This window comes from Setaria italica, chromosome IX (assembly GCF_000263155.2).
Source record: "Setaria italica strain Yugu1 chromosome IX, Setaria_italica_v2.0, whole genome shotgun sequence".
In the NCBI taxonomy this organism is placed as follows: Eukaryota; Viridiplantae; Streptophyta; class Magnoliopsida; order Poales; family Poaceae; genus Setaria; species Setaria italica.
The window spans coordinates 46,759,686-46,778,786 of NC_028458.1; the positions used below are offsets into that span (position 1 = coordinate 46,759,686).

The window sequence follows — 19,101 nt, forward strand, 5'->3', positions numbered from 1 at the left end:
GAACCCTCATCGCTTGCCACATCAGCCGACAATTAGCATGAATGCGTGACACTTGAAAATGAACTAGGTAGGTCAGATCCCGGTGCCTCCCCGGGAAGAGATCTCGGATCCTCAGTTCCGGGCATGTGATTCCAGGCAGCTGGCCTCGTCGCACCATCGCTCGCCGGAGTAAACAAAACGAACCATGGCAGGGCAGGCAGGCTAAACAGTAAACACACATGCTCGTTTGGCACCCAACCAACCAGATTCTACCAGAAAACAGAACACGTGGCAATTCTTTGCAAACCATAAAAATAGGTGGTAAGAATCCGTCACACCAATCCTCCGTGACCAACCCTTGCGGGGAGCCATCCCCATCAATTGAAATTTCCAACAATAATTCGAAAATCTTTATAAACCTCAACCATATCCTCGGAACAATGTTCAACTTTGTTGCAAGCCTGCAGCTAATGCCTTAATATGCGCCTTGAGTTACAAAATTGGTATCAACGAATCATGCTACAACACTCAGAGCCCGTGAATCTAGCATGAAACATCCAGGACAGCCACTGCACCTGCTTTTGCATTCACCACAATTCTATCATCTGGAGATGAACAAAGCTCTGCTTAGTGTAGTTATAAAAGAGAGGAGTGGCTTCCACATTGTTGACTCTCCTTGTAGGCAGGTGCCAGGTGATCAGTGCTTTGATGAGCTCATCATCTAAATTGCTATTCCTCCATCTCGTCCTCTGACCCATCCTCCAGTCCATCCTCAGTTTCTTCTTGTCCTTCTATCTCTTCCTCAGTTGCTTCCCCCTTTCCCACGGCTTCCTTTGCCACTGTAACATAAACGAAAATCAGGAAACGAACAAAAATGAAAAATGACATTTAAGAATAACTTAAGGTGGGACACTGCAGCATCAGAGGTAACTCACCAGGCCAAGGGTATAAGACATCTCCTGAACATAGCCCACCCTCAACTTTAACTAGGCGCATAGTCATCCTTGGTCCGACCTCCTGGAGTCTGACAGCGCTTTTTCTTGATGCCTTGTTTAATTTGTCAACATCACTTGGTAGGCTTACTGTTGCTGTTTCATCATCAACTTCACTTTCTGATCCATATCCAGCTCTGGCAAGAATGTGAATATAAGGGTTTATTACACAAAGCTAAATGGATATGGATCAGGCACTATTATTTGAATAATCACAGTTGCCAAATTGAAAGTAAACAATCTTTTGAGTAAAATAAACTGGCACAGCAAACAAGCAAATGACAAGTTGAGAGGGACCGGATTGTTTCAGGTAAAAAATAAGACATTCCACTGAGGCACACAACCAGAGAGCATTTCAGGAAAAAAAAGAAGGACATGACCTGGTACCAGGTAGTGTTCCCTAAACTTCTGATTCTGACTATGCATTATAGACATTGCAGGGCTAATGTTATATGGTCTTTTTTGCATGAACCAATCTTTTAGGGAGGTGAATGAAGGTGCTTTTACTTATTACCCATTTCTCCGCCACACTAAAATCCATTATCTGAAGTTCAATGCCTGCTAAGTGCTGAATTTCGGTATTTTTTTTCTTATGATTAGATTTTTCACTTTGTTCTCTGGTTCCTGGATGCTCAAACATTGTACATAGTTAGCTAGCCCTGGGATACCTCATAGTAAGTAGTAACCATCATATGCACTGGCAGGGTCTCTCAATGTAGTGGCATCTCTAATCTAAATATTAACTCTGGATGCTATTCTTTTTTTTATTGAAGAAGCAACACAGAATGGAGAGTAATCACTAAAACTTTATTATTTTGCATCATATCGGTCATAAGTTTTATTCCTTCTTTCAGCTTTATTGTTCGTCTGTTCTTTGCTGAAAACAAATGCATAACATTTCCCAAAAGTTTACACCATGCGTGCAACATATATAGCTCCAGCCTTCTAGAGATTCCATATAGGTGGTTACATAATTTATCTGGAGGTCTCACTAATTTCCAATGCTCAAGAAGCAAGTACTTGATGGTTCTCTTCACAGTAGTTAGCATTTCGGCCTGAAGCTTTTATGCCTATGCTAGGTCACTGTTGAGATCATCTGTAAGCTGTAATTTTATATGTTCAGCTTAACATGCCACAGCTATAGCTAATAATGGATGGATGGCCTGCTCAGTTGCTTGGCCTATGTATATTTCAGATTACTAATGAGGAGCTTCATATTACACAAAGATCTTAGTGTGCGCTAGTCCAACAGTAACATGTTGGATGTAGCCGACTCACATAACTTATCAGTATCTGTTTGCGCATTGTCAAGATAATATCATACTACCATGCAATCCTTCTTCTCCTATTAGAACTTGTAACGTAAATGACAACACTTATCTGTAGCTGTAGTTGCTGGCTGCGGTGTATCACAGTCTTCTTAGAGTCAGTTATGCTACTAGTTGTATCGGCACACTACATTTCCCCAAGTCTATGCTCCACAAACCCTTATTTTCAATAATCTCCCTTTTGCACTCAATTGAGTTGAGTACTTTGAAATTACTGAGCATTAGTAACTAATGCATAATATGAAAATATTATATCAATATTATTCAGATGAGGTCCCAGCAAAAGAGTAAAGCACCCATGTAATATTGGTTACATTTTGATAGAGACATACAACAATGCGATGTTACACAGCATGTTTCCCAAATCTTTACAGGGGAATATTTCGAATTCTGAAATGGACTTTGAAAAAGATTCTTCAAAAAATGGTATTGATATAAAATGGTGTATTTCATGTTCTTTCAGTCTATGGTGCCCCCAAGAAGGAACTCAAATTTATCAAAATAGTTATGTGCAGCCCATATACAAGTTTAAATTTGTGTTGTTAGCTACCATGCTTTTCTAGGCAAATCAGCATTCCTGGAAAATATAAAGTATCTCATTTTAATATAATGGCAAAACAGAACTTACTTTGTCACGTAATCACTAACATCTTTAAGGTCTCTTAGATCAGGAACTTGATTGTTCTGCATGAGCTTTCTAATCCTGCGACTGACCCCAACAGGCTGAAGCTTGATGGAGTAATGCCGGAAATCGATAACCTCCTTCTCTTTATCATATTTTAACAATAGAATCCTCTGACATTCTGCCAGCTTGACCTATTATGCCAAATACAGTATTATTATCAGGATATGCTGGTACAATAACATTAGGTCCCATCCTAAATTTATTGCACAATACATACAGTGCTTGGGTCAACGGCAGGGACCATATGCTGAAAGTACTCAACCAAACTCTCGAAAGGGTTGCCAAGACCAGAAAACCCGCTGAGGACAACCTGCCCAATCCATAAATTCAACATGAAAACAAGGTATCAGAGAACAATAAAGAATCTTCATCAAAACTATCTTAAAACAATTCTCAAATCTCAACATTAGTGCCATATACCAGAGGAGAGTTCTTAAATATCCCTGGTGGGCACCTCGGCCGCTTCTGTGAGTTTGCAATGTCCGCCGCAAGTGCATACTCCTCTATCTGAAAAGTGAAGGTTGGGCCCTGTGGCGAATTGGCAAAGCGCAAGTGCGGCAGGCTCTTGGGGTTCGAGAGGATCAAGAAATGCGTCACACCCAACGGACCGGCGACATTGACAAAGTCCTTGAGGTTATTCCGCTTCTTCTCCTGTCAATTGTTTCAAGAAGAAGACACCAAAATTCCAGGTCGTGAGCACCCAAATAAGCGCAGCCACTAATTGATTGCTCAAGTAAGCTAGTACGGCACAAAGGGATAGGGATGGACCTTGAGATTGAGAGCGGTGTAGGGGAGCATGACCTTGCGGAGGTCCTGCTGGAGGTGGCGGAGCGTGGAGGGGAGCTTGCCGCGGGAGAAAACGAAGCTCTTGGGGATCTTGGCGCCCGTGATCTGGTCGACGTTCGCCAGCGCCGCCTGCTGCTTCCGAAGCTTCGTCGCGGGGATCCGCGGCCCGAGGCCCCGCCTCTTCCCTTGCCCGGACCTTGGTTGGCGCATGGCCGCTCAGTTGGACGAACACACAAATGATTGAGCCCGCGCCTCGATCAGGAACCAAGTAATCTCAATCTCGCGCGCTGAGGAAGAATAACCATGGATGGATGAATGGGTTGGGTTAGTGAAGTTATCACGCAGCGCAGGAATTCACGAGTAACGCCGCTCGTGGAACAAGGGAATACATCCAGTAGAGCTAGGATTACTTACCAACAAGAAAGCAATCGACGTCCTGGCGGAAACCGAGAGCAAGCAGCGGCAGCGGACCAAGGAGCAGCGAGCGGAGGAGCCGGCGGCGGAGAGAGGCGACTCGGCGGCTTCGCTTTGTCGGTTTGGGGGGTTCAGGGTTTGGTCATCGCCTCATCGGAGAGGGACAATAATACTAGAGGTAGGAATGCTGGGTCGAGGCCTTCTGCCCTGGGCCAAAGTTGGCACTGTGGACCAATGGCACAAAACGGCCCAATAGTAATTTTGTATGATGATCTTGTTAAGTTTTCAATAGTTTTATGATTTTGGTATATTTAATATTTTTCTAAACTATTATGACGTATATATATCCTCCTCTTCCTGTAGAGTCTATCTCCCCATCAGTCGATTGATACTTGACTTTGACTTTTTTCTGTGAGTCGATGTTTCCAACCGTTAGATGAAGAATCAACATTAACCCTCTCGGGTCGGTGCCCCCTCCCTCCACCACCCACTCCGGCGGCGTCCCTGCCGCCTCTGTCTCTCCCGTCTCCACTGCTGACCGCCGAGCCGCTCGGGAGCTCCCTTTATAGCCGGGTAGCAAAGGTAAGCCCTTAAACCCTGATCCTAACCCAAACTCTCTTCCCCATTCAATTTAGTACAAATTTAGGTCACTAATGGTTGAGCTAGATCTCATTCGATCGAGGAGTAAAACTCATTTCTATATCAAATTCATCGCCAGTGCTTCGTTGTCGCAGAGAGTCCAATTTGCAAAAATTTCGACAAGTAGATGTGGACACGACACGTCAGGGCTCAGGACTAGTAGAGAGTAGTGTGGCACGGCGAGCCGGCGAGGTAAAGTGGAGACTGGAGAGCAGTGCTGGACTCCCGCGCGGCCGCGCCTCGCCGCCACTCCCCCCCTCCTTCCCCAAAACGGCTATGCCACGAGTGCGGCCGCTGCCGCGCCCACCAGAGACCAGACCCCGCGAGCCAGGCAGCCAGCGCGCCCCCGTCAAATACTCCGCACCCGCCACCTCCGGCCGCGCGCGTCTCGCAGACGCCCACAGGGGAGAGAGAAAATAAAGCTGCCGGCCGAGACAAGGCGCGAAGCTTGCCTGCAGAGGCACCGCCGCCACCGGGCTCCGCGATGGCGTCGGAGCTCATCTTCCGCGGGCACGAGGAGTCCCTCCCCACGGGCGCGCCCGGGCACACGCCCAAGCCGCACCACAAGCCGCTAGCGGCGCGCCCGCTCCGGTACCTCCTCGCGGAGCAGCGTCTCCTCTTCGCGCTCCTGGGCATGGCCCTCGCCGCGGCCGTCTTCCTCAACGCGCCGTCCGCGTCGGGCACCGCAGCCACCTCCTCATCCACAAACCCAGGCGCCGGCAGCGCCGCCACCACGGTCGCTGCGGGGCTCGCGCGACGCCAGGACGCCCACGCCGCGGTGGGCGGGGAGCGGGAGCGGCGCGCGGCGCGGGTGCCGCTGGGCGTCCGGCTTCGCGTCCTGCGCGTGCTGGTGACGGGCGGTGCCGGGTTCGTGGGCAGCCACCTGGTGGACCGTCTCCTGGAGCGCGGCGACAGCGTGATCGTGGTGGACAACTTCTTCACGGGGCGCAAGGAGAACCTGGCGCACCACGACCCAGCGACAGCGGCGCTGGAGGTGATCCGGCACGACGTGGTGGAGCCGGCGCTGCTGGAGGTGGACCGGATCTACCACCTGGCGTGCCCGGCGTCGCCGGTGCACTACAAGCACAACCCCGTGAAGACGGCCAAGACCAGCGTGGTGGGGACGCTCAACATGCTGGGCCTCGCCAAGCGCGTCGGCGCGCGGTTCCTGCTCACCAGCACCAGCGAGGTGTACGGCGACCCGCTGCAGCACCCGCAGGTGGAGACCTACTGGGGCAACGTCAACCCCATCGGTAAGAATCGATCGATCGCCAAGGCATTTGCTGCGTCGTCGTCGGTGATCGAAGGGCATTGTTGTTGCGTCGCGCAGGTGTCCGGAGCTGCTACGACGAGGGCAAGCGCACGGCGGAGACGCTGGCCATGGACTACCACCGCGCCGCCAACCTCGAGGTGAGGATCGCCCGGATCTTCAACACCTACGAGCCACGCATGTGCATCGACGACGGCCGGGTCGTCAGCAACTTCGTCGCGCAGGCGTTGAGGAAGGAGCCCCTGACAGTCTACGGCGACGGCAAGCAGACGAGGAGCTTCCAGTACGTGTCGGACCTGGTATGGTAACGCCCAACAAGCCCACAACGCCCTCCACCCCTCTCTCGAAAAGCTTCTCGTAAACGCGTGGCACACACAACACAACGCTCCGGCTCCCCCATCGCACTCCACTCCGCGCCCACTGCATGAAGAGAACCCGCCCGCCCGCCACCAAAGTGCGCGAGGCCAGCGCATGGCAGAATCCGCCTGCGCCGCGCGCCCTCGGTGCCAAGTGCGCGCGCGCATGCGCGCCATGCCCGCGACGGCACGGCGCGGTGCTGACGAGTGGCAACCGGCCGTCGTCGTCGCTCCTGAACTCTCTGTAGAAGCAGGACACTAATGGAGTCTGGACCACGCCAATCCAAAGCCCCCAGACACAGCTAGCATGGCATTGGCATTGGCGGCCGAACACCTAACAGCTTTGGCAAGCAGTAATGGCCTTAACGCCGAAACAAGCAATCAATCATACAAGAACCACCCGGGCCATTTCTAGCTGACTAGCTCGCGCCAAAGACACCCTTCAACCTTCGGCGCGCGATCTGCCTAGCTTCTTGTGGTTCACGGGCATCGTCTTGTCGCAGCAGTAGAAAGCATACCCTTTTGTGCACAGGACAAAAGCTTTGTTTTTGTGCAGAAGACGATGCAAAAGCTCTATTTTTGAACGAACGCGAGCTCTCTATTTTTTTCTTCTGGCAGAAGACAAGATTTTATCTTCTTTGTGCACAAGAAAGACAAACCAAGAGCACAAAAGACAGCACGTCAAAACTGAATTACTACATGTTGAACTTTTTTAAAGTGCCATGAAAGAATGGCTCCGCACATGTGCATCTCATGGTAGGATATCTGACGATGGATGGGCAGGTGGAGGGTCTGATGAAGCTGATGGAGGGGGAGCACGTGGGCCCGTTCAACCTGGGGAACCCCGGCGAGTTCACGATGCTGGAGTTGGCCAGGGTGGTGCAGGAGACCATCGACCGGGGCGCGCGCATCGAGTTCCGCCCCAACACCGCCGACGACCCGCACAAGCGCAAGCCGGACATCGCCCGCGCCAAGCAGCTGCTCGGGTGGGAACCCAAGGTGCCGCTCCGCGAGGGGCTCCCGCTCATGGTCCAGGACTTCCGCGCCCGCATCTTCGGAGACGGCCAGCAGGCAGCGCAGCCGCAGGTATAGCTAGGGTAGGCCACGGCCATGGCGGCCGCGAGGAGGGAGCCGGTCGATAGATCTAGCAGCCGAAATCCTCTCTACATGTACGCGATCGAGATGCTGATCCGGAGATAGATCATGTTGTGGCCGAGCGTCCACGAGCTTGAGCTGCTCTTGATCATGTGGATGTGTAGCGAGTAATTTGCATGCGAAATTGTAATTCGTGCTGGAATGTCAGCACATGCAGGCATATTGAGCGGTAGGATGTAGTGTAGCCTATGAACATGGCATCAGTTCAGAGATGAATGCTTGTTCAGTTGTTCAGACTTCAGAGATGATGAGTTAATGTAATGAGCTTGTGTCTAGCTTTGCCTTTGTGGCCTTGTTGTGTTACTGGATCTGCCAAAATAACAGCTATCCTCTCTGCCTGACAATGCCGATGCTAGACGAATGCATTGACCATGGCAATGAGGTCGACCACGAATGGCCAAGACGCCGTTGCAGTAATGCAGTTGCAGGATGGGGGGCAGCACGAAGAGGCGGAGAGCCGAGGCACACAGCTGGGCCTCACACGAAACGTCGAATTACTCCATCGATAAACGGGCCGAATCAACTCCGTGGGCCGACAGATAGCAACAGGAGCAGCCCACGACGACCACATAGCCCAAACTGCGCCGCTACCCCCATCAAGCCAACCGTGGCCGTCCGATTCGTTCAACCCTACTACTTATAAGCCACCTCCCCGGCGCCTCCTCAAAACCCTATCGTCTCTCGCGGCGCAGCCACCACCACCACCGGAGCAGCAGCGGCGCACGCGGCGAGCGGAGAGGCGGAGGAAGAGGCGATGGCGCGCGGCGTGGCGGCGGGGGCGAAGGGAGGCGCGGCCGGCGGCAAGAAGAAGGGCGCCGTTACCTTCACGATCGACTGCACCAAGCCCGTGGAGGACAAGATCATGGAGATCGCCACGCTCGAGAAGTTCCTCCAGGAGCGCATCAAGGTCGCCGGCGGCAAGGCTGGCAACCTCGGCGAGGGTGTCACCGTCACCCGCGACAAGACCAAGGTCACCGTCACCTCCGAGGGGCCTTTCTCCAAGAGGTATACACCCACAAAGCTTGCTCGTTCTTCCATCCAGATCCACGCGTTCATAGCTCCGGGTACCGATTTTAGGACATACTATGGATGCATCGAGCTGTATGCGTTCATATCTGTGCGATATGGGATGAACTTGTCATGGCTGGCCGTAGAGTTCGGTATTCTGTTTCCATTTTTGCTCTGCAGCTAGTAAATCATCTGGTGAATATGCTGTGAAGAAAGCCTGGCTCCATGGTAAGGAAACCTTAGTTTGACCGAGAGGAGACATTTACCAGGACACTTAGCATAATACTATTTCCTATCTTCTCTAACACATGTGGATTGGAATGGGAAATGAACTAATTTTTTTATCTCAAGCCCTCCCAATTCATGTGGATTCGAGGGGATTGTTACCTTTCCAAACGAGACCTCACTTTGTTGACTGTTGTATTAGCACTTCAGCTGCATATTTTGGCACTGGTTACATCACCTGTGCGTCTCAATCCTCACGAGATATACCTTTTGTTGTTACTTATATCGTGAGACATCAGTCATGCAAGTAGGATGCTACATAGGGCTACTTTACAGGCTTGTGCTGATGTTGATGCCTTGTTTATTCCTGCTGTTTTGCTCATTCCATGATTTCTAAACCTAGTTTGTTGCACCAAGTGGTAATTTTGTTCATTTCTAAAATTTAATCTACCTTGCTGTTAGGTCGGTGGACAAGTAGTTCTTTGCTTGCTTAAGTTGGCCACCATGTTCTTTGCTCCAATAATGGGTGTTTGCAGCCTTGTGATTTGAGCAACTATATGCTTCAATGCTTGCATTGCAAAATAAGGTTTTCTTTGTTCAGTTTCTTGGGCTCTGTTGCTTGCAAATGCTTCAATGCTTACATTGCAAAATGAGGTTTTCTTTGTTCAGTTTTTGAAGCTCTGTTGCTCTATTCTCAGGTACCTGAAGTACTTGACCAAGAAGTACCTGAAGAAGCACAACGTGCGTGACTGGCTCCGGGTCATCGCGTCGAACAAAGACCGCAGTGTCTATGAGCTCCGGTACTTCAACATCGCTGAGAATGAGGGTGAGGAGGAGGATTAGGCGCACTACCTTATCTATGTCTTGTGAACTTATGGACAGTGTTGGAACAGTCTTGCTGTAGCCTTTGAAGGGATGAGTTTTGATGTTTAAATTGCTCTTCTGATCTGTTTTAAGCGTGGTGGAACTTCCAATGTGATGCTTAGATAATCGAGTCCAAGAATTGTTGGTTCTTGCTTGTCTCTATAACATATCATCAGTGTTTTATCGTTCAGTTGTTGACATGATTGTCAGCTTGAAAACTCTAGTCGTCAAGCTAAGCAATTGCAATCTAGTTTCCTGGAGAAACGCAATGAACCACTGCGGTCTGTCCTGGATTCAGGGCAGGAGCTGGTTGCCGAGCACTATGTGCTCCCATTGCTGTCAGCCCTGGTCTAATTGCGCAATCTTGTCTACATGAGTTCGGATACCCAAGGGCAGTTGGCGCGTTGCCGGGGTGTAATTCAGGCATTCAGCAGCAGCCAATTGCCACTGATGCAGTCAGATCTGCAATCGTATTTTGATACCCATTACTTACACTAAACCTCATTCCTTGATTTGATTTCATTTACGTGACCACTTTGTTACTTAATCGTGTACAACCAGTCTGTTTCATTCTTGCTTGGAGTGAATATCAAACAAAACTAGCAAAACAAACGTCAATTGATATCATGTGCAAGAGAGAAGCGAGTATTCAAGTTTCAAGATTGATCACAATGCCATTCAAAGTATTGAACAGTTATTTAGAGGAATGTCGACAGATACAAAGATCGATTCTGAGATCAATCGAACCAAAAGCAAAAGAACAGCACACTCAGTCATCACTTTCACTACCAACATTTATTGGTGGGAAAAAAAGATTTAAACTCCATTGAAAGTGTGTGTAAGTTCATCACCCAAAAAAGCTGCCAATCAGCTTGTCTAACTATGTTCATGCAAGCGCCGGGGTGGGAGTGCAACCAGTGGCGACTTCAGATGTCTTTTGTACGGAGCTGTACTTCTTTGTGATGAACCTGAGATATTACATTAAACAGTTCGATCATTAACTATTCCGTTCATACTGCAGATATTAGTCCTTACACATTGATGATTAGTGCAAAGGCCAGAACTATACTTTACCTAAAAAAAACTTAACAACTAGGTCCAGTTAATTGCATGTGTAGTACCATTTTGGGCATAAGAAGAATGCATGGTGGAAGCTAGTGCCTAATGCTACAAAAGCTGCACTATATAACATATTTTTCTAACTGGTGAAACAATTGAACTTCAGTTTAAGATGCAGATGAAATGAGTCCAAGAAGCATTTTATTGTCTCTGTACTACAAGTTTGCACAGGATTTACAAGATAATGCTGGGATATCACTTTGTGCATAACGAATATTTGTGCTAACTGATAATCTGATTCAATAGTATGATACTATGATGCAGTATTTGAATTTCATATGCAAGCATGGAATGAATACTCATGCATACATGATGACTCACAGTATTGTCTTTAGAGTTCACACTTTGTGTTGGTTATTTCATATCCTCTACGAGACATGGGCACTCAGCTCAGTTAGTCATCTCAAACACAGAGGGTAAGAGACACATACCTGAAGAAATCTCTCCATAGCAACTCAAACATTAACCAATTTGTCCCAGCATCAGATGTGCCATCATCATTCTTGGGTGTTGACCCAGAAGGAATTGCTCTGGGAGGACAAGAATTGCTAATTATATACAGGAGCAAATTTATATTGTGATGAACTTCTGTTCAGCTAACTTGCATACCTAGTAGCATGCTTCTTCAACTCTTCATACATGAACCGTGGAGAGAGGCAACCCGTAGCAAGCCATGGTGAAATTTTGCAGGAGAAATTAGCACCATATATGCTATCTCGGGTATTGCTTTTGTCTACTTTGTTTGGCTGCATAGAGCATTCTGCAGCGAACTTCTTCAACCTCTCCAGAGCTTCTGCCTCACCACCAATAAGAGTAGAGCCGACAGCAGGTTTGGAGTCCTAAATGATCAAATAATTAAATGTAGAGATCAGGACGCACTGCAGAGAATGGATCTTTGGTGTGAGCTACAGAAAACTATGGCCATGGCACTAACATAAATTATTTAAAAGATACGATCCAATCCAATCACCAGTGTCACTGTCCACATTAACAACTGACCAGCCTTTTTTCTTCTTTGGGAAGTAAGACACTCAGCATTTCACTTCGACATTGATGTCGAGGTCCCTTTAAGATGTCAATGTAGTTCTACATATTCTTCCCAAAACAACCAATAACATAAAACTACAGGTTTACACTGTCCCTAAATCAAGGGGGCGGTATTTCACAGCACAAGATGCAAAAGACCAAATGCACAAGTTGCCAATGTGACTCAGTTCCAAAGCTCCAAAATGTGAAATCTTTTTGGAGATGTCATTATCGTGGAGAACAAAGATAACTGCTAATGCACATGAAGGTGAGATAATGATAAACAATTCAATCGCAGAAAGAGTGGAATTTTGGCATTTCTCTTTGAGACAAAACCGCAAACTTCTTTTACCATCATACCATAAAAATAATTGTACTACTGGTTTGTCCTGTGCTCCTCAGACAATCCTATCACAGCTGTGAACAGAAATGGATTAAGAGAGCACTAGCACTACACATTCATAATAGGACCATGACAACCTAAACAAATGACAGGACTAAAATTTCATATCCAGTTTCAGTTCATCACTATCAAAGATTCAGCATACCTAAGATATGTCCAAGTCTCCAAGAGTTGGATATTTTACAACAAAATCTAGCTAAATGGTCAATGGCACTAAAACATGCTATAATTAGCAACTTCCATCCACTTCTAGTTCTAGAAGTACAATGTACTGGAAAGTACCAGTGTACCACAAACTTTTACCACATTTAGAGACTAAATTGTCATGATTCTGAACTGAGCGAAAGATCTAAAATCTAAATGCCGACTAACCTGTGGCATGGCTGGTGGCGCAGTGAGCCCGAGCTCGGCAAGCGTGGGGATGTCCCCAGGCTCGAGCACGTTCTTCATGGGAACGCACTTAACCTCCTCCGGAGCCTCGAGCACCTTCCTGACCTCTAAGCCCTTAACGGCCTCCCTGAAGCCGCCATAGTTGGATGGCATGTCCTCGAGGCGGAAGGGCAGGTCCTCCACATGGTAAAGCGTGCTACCCCAGAAGTACTTCACGTTGATGCCTTCCTTCTCCACGGCCTTTTGCACCCTCTCCTCGGCGCGGCACTCGTCCCGCGACACCTCCCCATGCGCGTACACAGCCTCCGCGCCCGCCGCCCGCGCGAGCTCAGGGATGACGACCTCGGGCCTGCCCACGCGCACCAGAAGATCCCCACCGCGCGCGCGGAGGCTCCGCCGGAGGTCGGCGACGGAGTCGAGCAGGAAGTTGGCGCGGTACGGGCCGGTGCGGTCGAACCCCGAGGGCGACTTGCCGAAGTCCCGCGGGTCAAAGACGAAGACGGGGAGGAGGGAGGACGACGCCCCGGCCGCGGCGTGGAACGGCTCGTGGTCGTGGAGTCTGAGGTCGGCCCGGAACCAGACGAGCGTGCGGCGGCGGCCCGCGGCGGCGGGCGCGCCGGACGGGAAGGAGCGGGAGAGGCCCGGCGTGGAGGCGGGCAGCGGCGAGATGACGGAGGAGGTGGCGGAGTTGAGGCGGGTGGGGCGGCGGGACGGGGACTGCGCGCCGGAGGGGTGGAGGCAGACGGCGAGCGTGGAGATTTGGGTGGGGAGGTGGATGGTGGACGGGATGGAGGCGAGTGTGGGGGCGGTCGGCGCGCGGATATTGAGGGAGAGCGAGAAGGATGCGAAGGGGAGGAGGCTGGGGTCCTCGCGCGGGTGGGCGCCGGCGTCGGAGTCGGAGGCGGCGGCCATGGTTGGTGGGATGCGAGGATGAATGGGGGGAGGTGGAACAGATTTGATGTGGATGAGGGAGTGAGGATGGGTTGGTTGGAGTTGGAGACTCGAGAGTAAGGACTAGGAGGGAGGGAAGGTGGTGGGGAATTTTGGAGCCCCACCAACCATTTTCAGTCTTACCAGAATCCAGATTGGAGCTCTTGTCACCAACCCCTTCTGGTCAGATGTGAACTTTTCAAAGGCAAAAATTCACAAATTCGGTAATTTGTGTAAACTAATGAGATTTTTATTTGAAAACAAAACAAAGTAGGTGTAGAAAAACAAAGGCCGACTTGTTTCTTCATTCTTTTTCCCCCCTCATCATGTGTACGTACAAGACCCACCAGATGGCTTATTTGAACATAGGCAAATCAATCGTTTTTACCGTCATCTGAAAAATGGGGCTTAAAACAAGTGGGGCTGCCAGTAACGGTTCAATGATCGGTACCCAATACATCTTAATCGGAGACATAGCATCATTATCATTTGAAATATCAGCACTTCAGCAGCGAAAGCAACAAATATAAAGATACAACTATTTCAGCGTACCAAAATTTCAAAGCTCTGGTGCAGGAGCTCACAATACTAATAAACCAGTGGTGTGAACCTTTTCCTATGGGTCATGAACCCGTTTTCACTATGAGAAAAAACCCTATACACTCTTCCTGGTGTGCACTCTGCAAAGTCGGTGTGCCAACAATTCTGATGAGCTCTGCTTCCTCCATATGTCTACACTTCTCAACACATGAAGCCAACTGAAAAGAAGACGACAGTCTCATCACTTTCTCTTATGTGAAGTTGCCCCCTTTGATTGTTTTGCAGAGGCTTTCTTCGCATTTGGGTGTGGAGTTACTCTCTGAATGACCCTTTTCGGTTCATCCGGCTTCATATGGGGATCAACCTCCTCATACTGTATCGGCTTAATGATAACACCAGGCTTCTTAACAATCTGAAAAATATAGGAGGTACAACAGTGAATAGAAAGCATATCTTAATCAACAGGCACTTCAAAACAAATGGCAGGAGTCAGTGTACTTGTGATTAATTTGTTATTACCAACTCGAAAGTTAGGTCCTGAGAACATGACATTAGGCAGGTTTTACAATCAAGATATGACTCAATAATCGTGTCACTATTCACCATTCCATGTCCGCCATTTTGATGTAGCTACAGAGAAAAAGGAAACCTAAACAGATGCTGGTTGGCATAAACAAACATCCTGGTTGCACATGTAAAACAGACAGTACTGTATGTACTTGAATATAATGCAAATCTGACAAGGCAAAACCAGTTGCTTTCAAAGTAGACTATTGAATCACCTATGTGATTCAGACATCCTCAAGTATATGTACTAAATTAATAGTTCTTAACAGTCCGATGAATCAGCAAGATGCACTCACCGCAGGTCGATTGAGAGCAGAAACTGATATCGCTGGGTTGAAATCAGGTCCAATAGGCATACGGATGCTCTGCTCGTAGACATCCTTCGAAGTGTAAGGGAAAGGCAAATTCCTCACTAAATACTTCTCAACCTGCAAAGTGCAAAGCAGCAAAAATTATAGCTTGTTCAAGCATTTCTAAAAAAACTAAAGAAACATCTCAGCACTAAGCATCCAGGCAGAAGGAAACAATACATCTAGATATGCTTTTCCAGAATTATAATAGAATACCAAAGGTATGAATTATAGATAAACAACATAAATATAACATATAGCGAACATGTTGCACATAACAAATCAAATAGACATTTACCTTCTTATCCACATGTTCAGAAATAATAACGTGCTTAAGCTTTGAGTCCTTCCTCCTCTTCAAGGCTTCTTCTCTATTCCTTTTAGCAATTGCATGTTCTTTGATCATCCATGATGGAAGTCCTTTTTTCTGTTGGATGTCCGTCCACTGGCCCCAGCCAGGAACAAGAGCAGGTTTTTCAGGTTCAGGGTTCTCTTCATTTAAAACTTCCATTTTGTCCTTCTCAAACTCAGCTTCAACATCATCACCAGCAAAAGCCTGGCGTATGAGTTCAGCTTGCGATGGAAGTTCATAGTTTTCCTTTGTGTCAGACATGGTCAAGAAGCCCTCAACCATCTCTTCCTCTGAATCTGAATCAGGATTGCTACCCTGTTGCTACTCAAAAACAAAGTGGAAAACAAAATCAGTTAAACAACCAACTGGATATAGAATCAAGAACCACATATCATAGTTAAGACAAACCTTAGGATTTGGATCTACAATAGGTGGAGCCTGTAATTTGGATTTATTGGTAACGCCATTGACATTGCTATTGCCATTTCCTTTGCTACTGTTGACCTGGTGAAAACAAGAGACCATAAACTTAAAAAAAAAGCAAGGCGAGGAAAAAAATAGCTGTGAGTGCAAGCATAAGTACCTTTTTCCAGGAATCACCAGCTAACATTCCAACTTCAAATGTTGTCTTAGGACCTGGATTTTTCATGATATCATCGAAGCTCTACATAATGCAACTACAAATCAGAATACTGTAACATAAATTACATGATTTAATAACTTGAATGTATAAACATCTTACTTTGTAAAGATCATTCTGTTCATCATCCAGCAGTGCAGTCCCAAGTTGTATGTCATCTTGCTTTGTAGTTGGTTCATTGTTGCCCAAGTGTTGGGCAGGGTCAGAATCATACTCACTATCACTACTCTCAGTTTCGTGTAGTTTTTGCCTCTTATTTACATCTTCATGTGTATTTTTGGCAGGCCCAAATGTTCTTTTACCTGTCACCTTAATTGAATCTTCATTCTGTTCAGTGTTATCATCCTCCAATTTCCTCAAGGAATCATCGTAGTCTTCAAGAGCTTGTCGTGCTTCCTCATAAGCTGCTTCCTCCTGTTTTTTCATAGCACGCTCCTGTAGATAAGCACAGAAATGTGATAATTGGGGTGAGAGGGTGACAGAATCACAATGTTGCTAACAAATATATTTTTGCTAAACAAATGCACAAAGGGCACGGGAAATGAAAGTGCACCATGAAAGGCAACGAAAAAACTCCTGAATTTGGTATCTCTTTATCTTCTTCAAGAACTTTAAGAATCTTTTCTTTCCCTCTGTTTAAGATTTTTGCTTCTGAGTCATTCTCATCTTCGTCATCATCTGAACTTTCCTCACTGCTAGAATCATCTTTCATGGAATTCATTTTTCTAGTCAGAAGAGCATTTTGTTGGAGTTGTGCTGTAATAGCAGCTCGTGTGCCTTCATCTTGAACAGACAATCCACGCTTGAGGATTCGTTTTGCCCATTTCGATGTATTCTTGTGCTTTAATGTCATCCTTTCCTGTAAATAATCTCAACATAAATTAACGATGTTTTGGGGGAGAGAAATGAGTAAGATATCTGACAAGAGAAAAAGAAATGAGCAAAGATTTACCTCTGCACGTTTAAATTCTTGTTTCATAGCATAATCTTTGATAGCTTCAGGATCTGCCTCAAATTCTGCTGATGCTACCTTCAGTTTGTCCTTCTTCAACATTCGGTGATATGTCCTGGACTTGATCTTCTTCACACGTTTTGCTTTCATCTCATGACGAAATAGAAGGCTGCGCATTTTAGCAAGGCGGTTTTGGCGTTCTCTCACATCTTCCACATCAATCTACATAAGTTAATTTAACCTATTTAGCAAAGAATGTTCCAAGGCTTGGAATATGCAGCATAACATTAAACATGTTCAATGAACAAAAACATATTAGTCAGCACTGATATGGTACCTAGTTAAATTCAGTTGAACTGATGAAGTGCAATGAGATCATCAACATACCTTGTTGAGTTCCAGGATTTTGGCACCGTCATTCTTGTGTGCCTCCATTATTTCACTGCTTCGTGTAATCTCAGCCATTCTCTTCTCAAACTCACTCCTTGGTTTAAATTTGCTTGCAATTGCCGCAACGGTGTTCACACCCAAGTTGGCATCATTTTCAAAGAATAGTGTAGGAGCTTCACGGTTGCCCTTCACATTTCTCTCCCACTTTGTGAGCTCACGCTTGAGTTCCTGATTCGCCACGCCACGCTCAAGCTTCTCCCTATCCACTTTTGGAAGTGGGGCAGCCACAATCATTGTTTTTTTCTCCTGCTGCTGCAGCCTCTTACGGACCTTGCTATACCCAGGCTTTCCCTGGATATTATCCAAGAGATCATGAATTGTGACAGGTCCATCACCGTGCTGCAATGGCAGCTCCAACGGCTGTTTCCTCTTCTTTCCTGTTTTTGACAAATTATTTCAGATTCTGAACCACGAATGATATAAACAAACTCAATTTTCACCATCAGCATCAATGGTTCAAGAGAAATGTGATTTTAGCATACATTTTTTAGAGTTTTGGCTTTTCTATTTATGAGAGCTATTCAACATTGTTCAGCACCTAACGTTTTGGCAGGAAAGAGCAGCCCTTTCAAGCCTTCAACGAAAGATCCATCTCTGTACGCAATGTGTCTATGAGAATACCTTTTATGCAATGTCTAAGGATTCACAAAAAGTTTACCATCAAAGGCTTCTCTAGGCATTCCAGTCGTTTCCTGAAGTATTCTTATCTGCTTCTCCTCATCCTCACCATCGTCATCTTCCTCCATATCCTCACCTTCCTCCGAAGGCACATCCTCATCCTAAAACACAAATGCGAACGCAATTTATCGCAAGTACCAGAGCAACTAAAATGCCTACAAATGTCGCATCAATTTCTTCGCTGGTTCGCACAAAAATACACCCTTTTTTTCTTTGTTGCGCAGCAAGTCGAGCCGCGGCTAGTTAGTCTCTACAACAGACCCTCAAACGCACAAGAGAGAAGTAAGGGGGTCACCGCACCGCCTCCGAGGCGTCGCTGTCGAACTCGTACTCATACTTGGCGACGGCGTCGTAGCGGCCGTTCTTGCCGGCCTCCTCCTCGGGGACCCCCTCCTCGTACTCGTACACGTCCTGGGCACCCGCGTCGGAGAGCTCCTCGTCGTCGGAGCCGCCGGGACCCATCGCGTCGAGCTCCCGGCGCATCGCCGTGGGGAGGCGGGGCCCGTGGCGGCGCTTCTTCTCGGGGCCGAGGGCGGGCTTGCCGCGCCGCATGGCGGGTTTCTTCGGCATTAGAGCGAGGATCAGAGCGGTGGAAGGAACCGGCGGCGCTGTGCTCGGCGGCGTGGCAGGGAGGACGGGCGCCTAGCGTGTCTGCGTATGGCGCCGGGACTCGAGGCGCGTCGAGCGGCTGGCGGCTAGGGTATGCTCGTTCTCGCTCGTGAGGAGTGAAGGACACGGGAAGACGGGAGATGGGCTTCCAGAGAATTTTTTGTGTTTGGATGTGTTGGGTACTTGGGCCGGCAATTGAGGTATTTAGAATTGGGCTTTAAATACAGACAGAAAAAAACCACTTCCTAGCCATTCTTCTCTATTCTCTAACTTCTTTCTACTGCTAGCTCGACTCCTTTCAAAAAAGACCGAGCAGCTCGGCCTGGCCCGTGCTAGCCGGTCTGAAAAAAAGCCCGAAAAGACCGGCTCGAAATCTGTTCATGGACGGGCTTAT

At 47.7% G+C, this 19,101-nt stretch overlaps 5 protein-coding genes across 6 annotated transcripts; 2 read left to right on the plus strand and 3 right to left on the minus strand.

The window, feature by feature from the left end:
• Positions 1-327: 327 nt before the first annotated feature.
• LOC101779062 (peter Pan-like protein) lies at positions 328-4,319 on the minus strand. The gene is made up of 7 exons (XM_004984371.2): positions 4,185-4,319; positions 3,753-4,057; positions 3,405-3,635; positions 3,202-3,294; positions 2,928-3,115; positions 915-1,108; positions 328-818 (listed from the first exon to the last, which is right to left on the minus strand). The coding sequence occupies exons 2-7, from the start codon at positions 3,978-3,980 to the stop codon at positions 709-711; spliced, it is 1,044 nt and encodes a 347-aa protein (XP_004984428.1). The 5' UTR covers positions 3,981-4,057; positions 4,185-4,319; the 3' UTR covers positions 328-708.
• Positions 4,320-5,096: 777 nt separating this feature from the next.
• On the plus strand, positions 5,097-7,879 carry LOC101780673 (UDP-glucuronic acid decarboxylase 2). Its single transcript, XM_004984375.3, has 3 exons — positions 5,097-6,076; positions 6,154-6,392; positions 7,233-7,879. The coding sequence occupies exons 1-3, from the start codon at positions 5,308-5,310 to the stop codon at positions 7,539-7,541; spliced, it is 1,317 nt and encodes a 438-aa protein (XP_004984432.1). The 5' UTR covers positions 5,097-5,307; the 3' UTR covers positions 7,542-7,879.
• A 378-nt stretch (positions 7,880-8,257) lies between these two features.
• LOC101780277 (60S ribosomal protein L22-2) lies at positions 8,258-9,891 on the plus strand. The gene is made up of 2 exons (XM_004984374.3): positions 8,258-8,609; positions 9,536-9,891. The coding sequence occupies exons 1-2, from the start codon at positions 8,359-8,361 to the stop codon at positions 9,678-9,680; spliced, it is 396 nt and encodes a 131-aa protein (XP_004984431.1). The 5' UTR covers positions 8,258-8,358; the 3' UTR covers positions 9,681-9,891.
• A 456-nt stretch (positions 9,892-10,347) lies between these two features.
• LOC101779861 (blue-light photoreceptor PHR2) lies at positions 10,348-13,653 on the minus strand. The gene is made up of 4 exons (XM_004984373.4): positions 12,622-13,653; positions 11,430-11,659; positions 11,252-11,350; positions 10,348-10,669 (listed from the first exon to the last, which is right to left on the minus strand). Exons 1-4 carry the CDS (start codon positions 13,549-13,551, stop codon positions 10,588-10,590), a joined length of 1,341 nt encoding a protein of 446 aa, XP_004984430.1. The 5' UTR covers positions 13,552-13,653; the 3' UTR covers positions 10,348-10,587.
• Positions 13,654-14,000: 347 nt separating this feature from the next.
• LOC101779468 (uncharacterized protein C57A7.06) lies at positions 14,001-18,825 on the minus strand. Of its 2 annotated transcripts, none has more exons than XM_012842698.3 (11): positions 18,399-18,825; positions 18,079-18,199; positions 17,358-17,797; positions 16,971-17,192; positions 16,572-16,877; positions 16,121-16,453; positions 15,962-16,042; positions 15,787-15,882; positions 15,325-15,693; positions 14,973-15,104; positions 14,001-14,521 (listed from the first exon to the last, which is right to left on the minus strand). In XM_012842698.3, exons 1-11 carry the CDS (start codon positions 18,666-18,668, stop codon positions 14,351-14,353), a joined length of 2,541 nt encoding a protein of 846 aa, XP_012698152.1. In that variant the 5' UTR covers positions 18,669-18,825; the 3' UTR covers positions 14,001-14,350. The 2 variants fall into 2 exon arrangements, with proteins under 2 accessions (XP_012698152.1, XP_004984429.1); XM_004984372.4 differs by having other exon boundaries at positions 15,325-15,699.
• Positions 18,826-19,101: the final 276 nt, after the last annotated feature.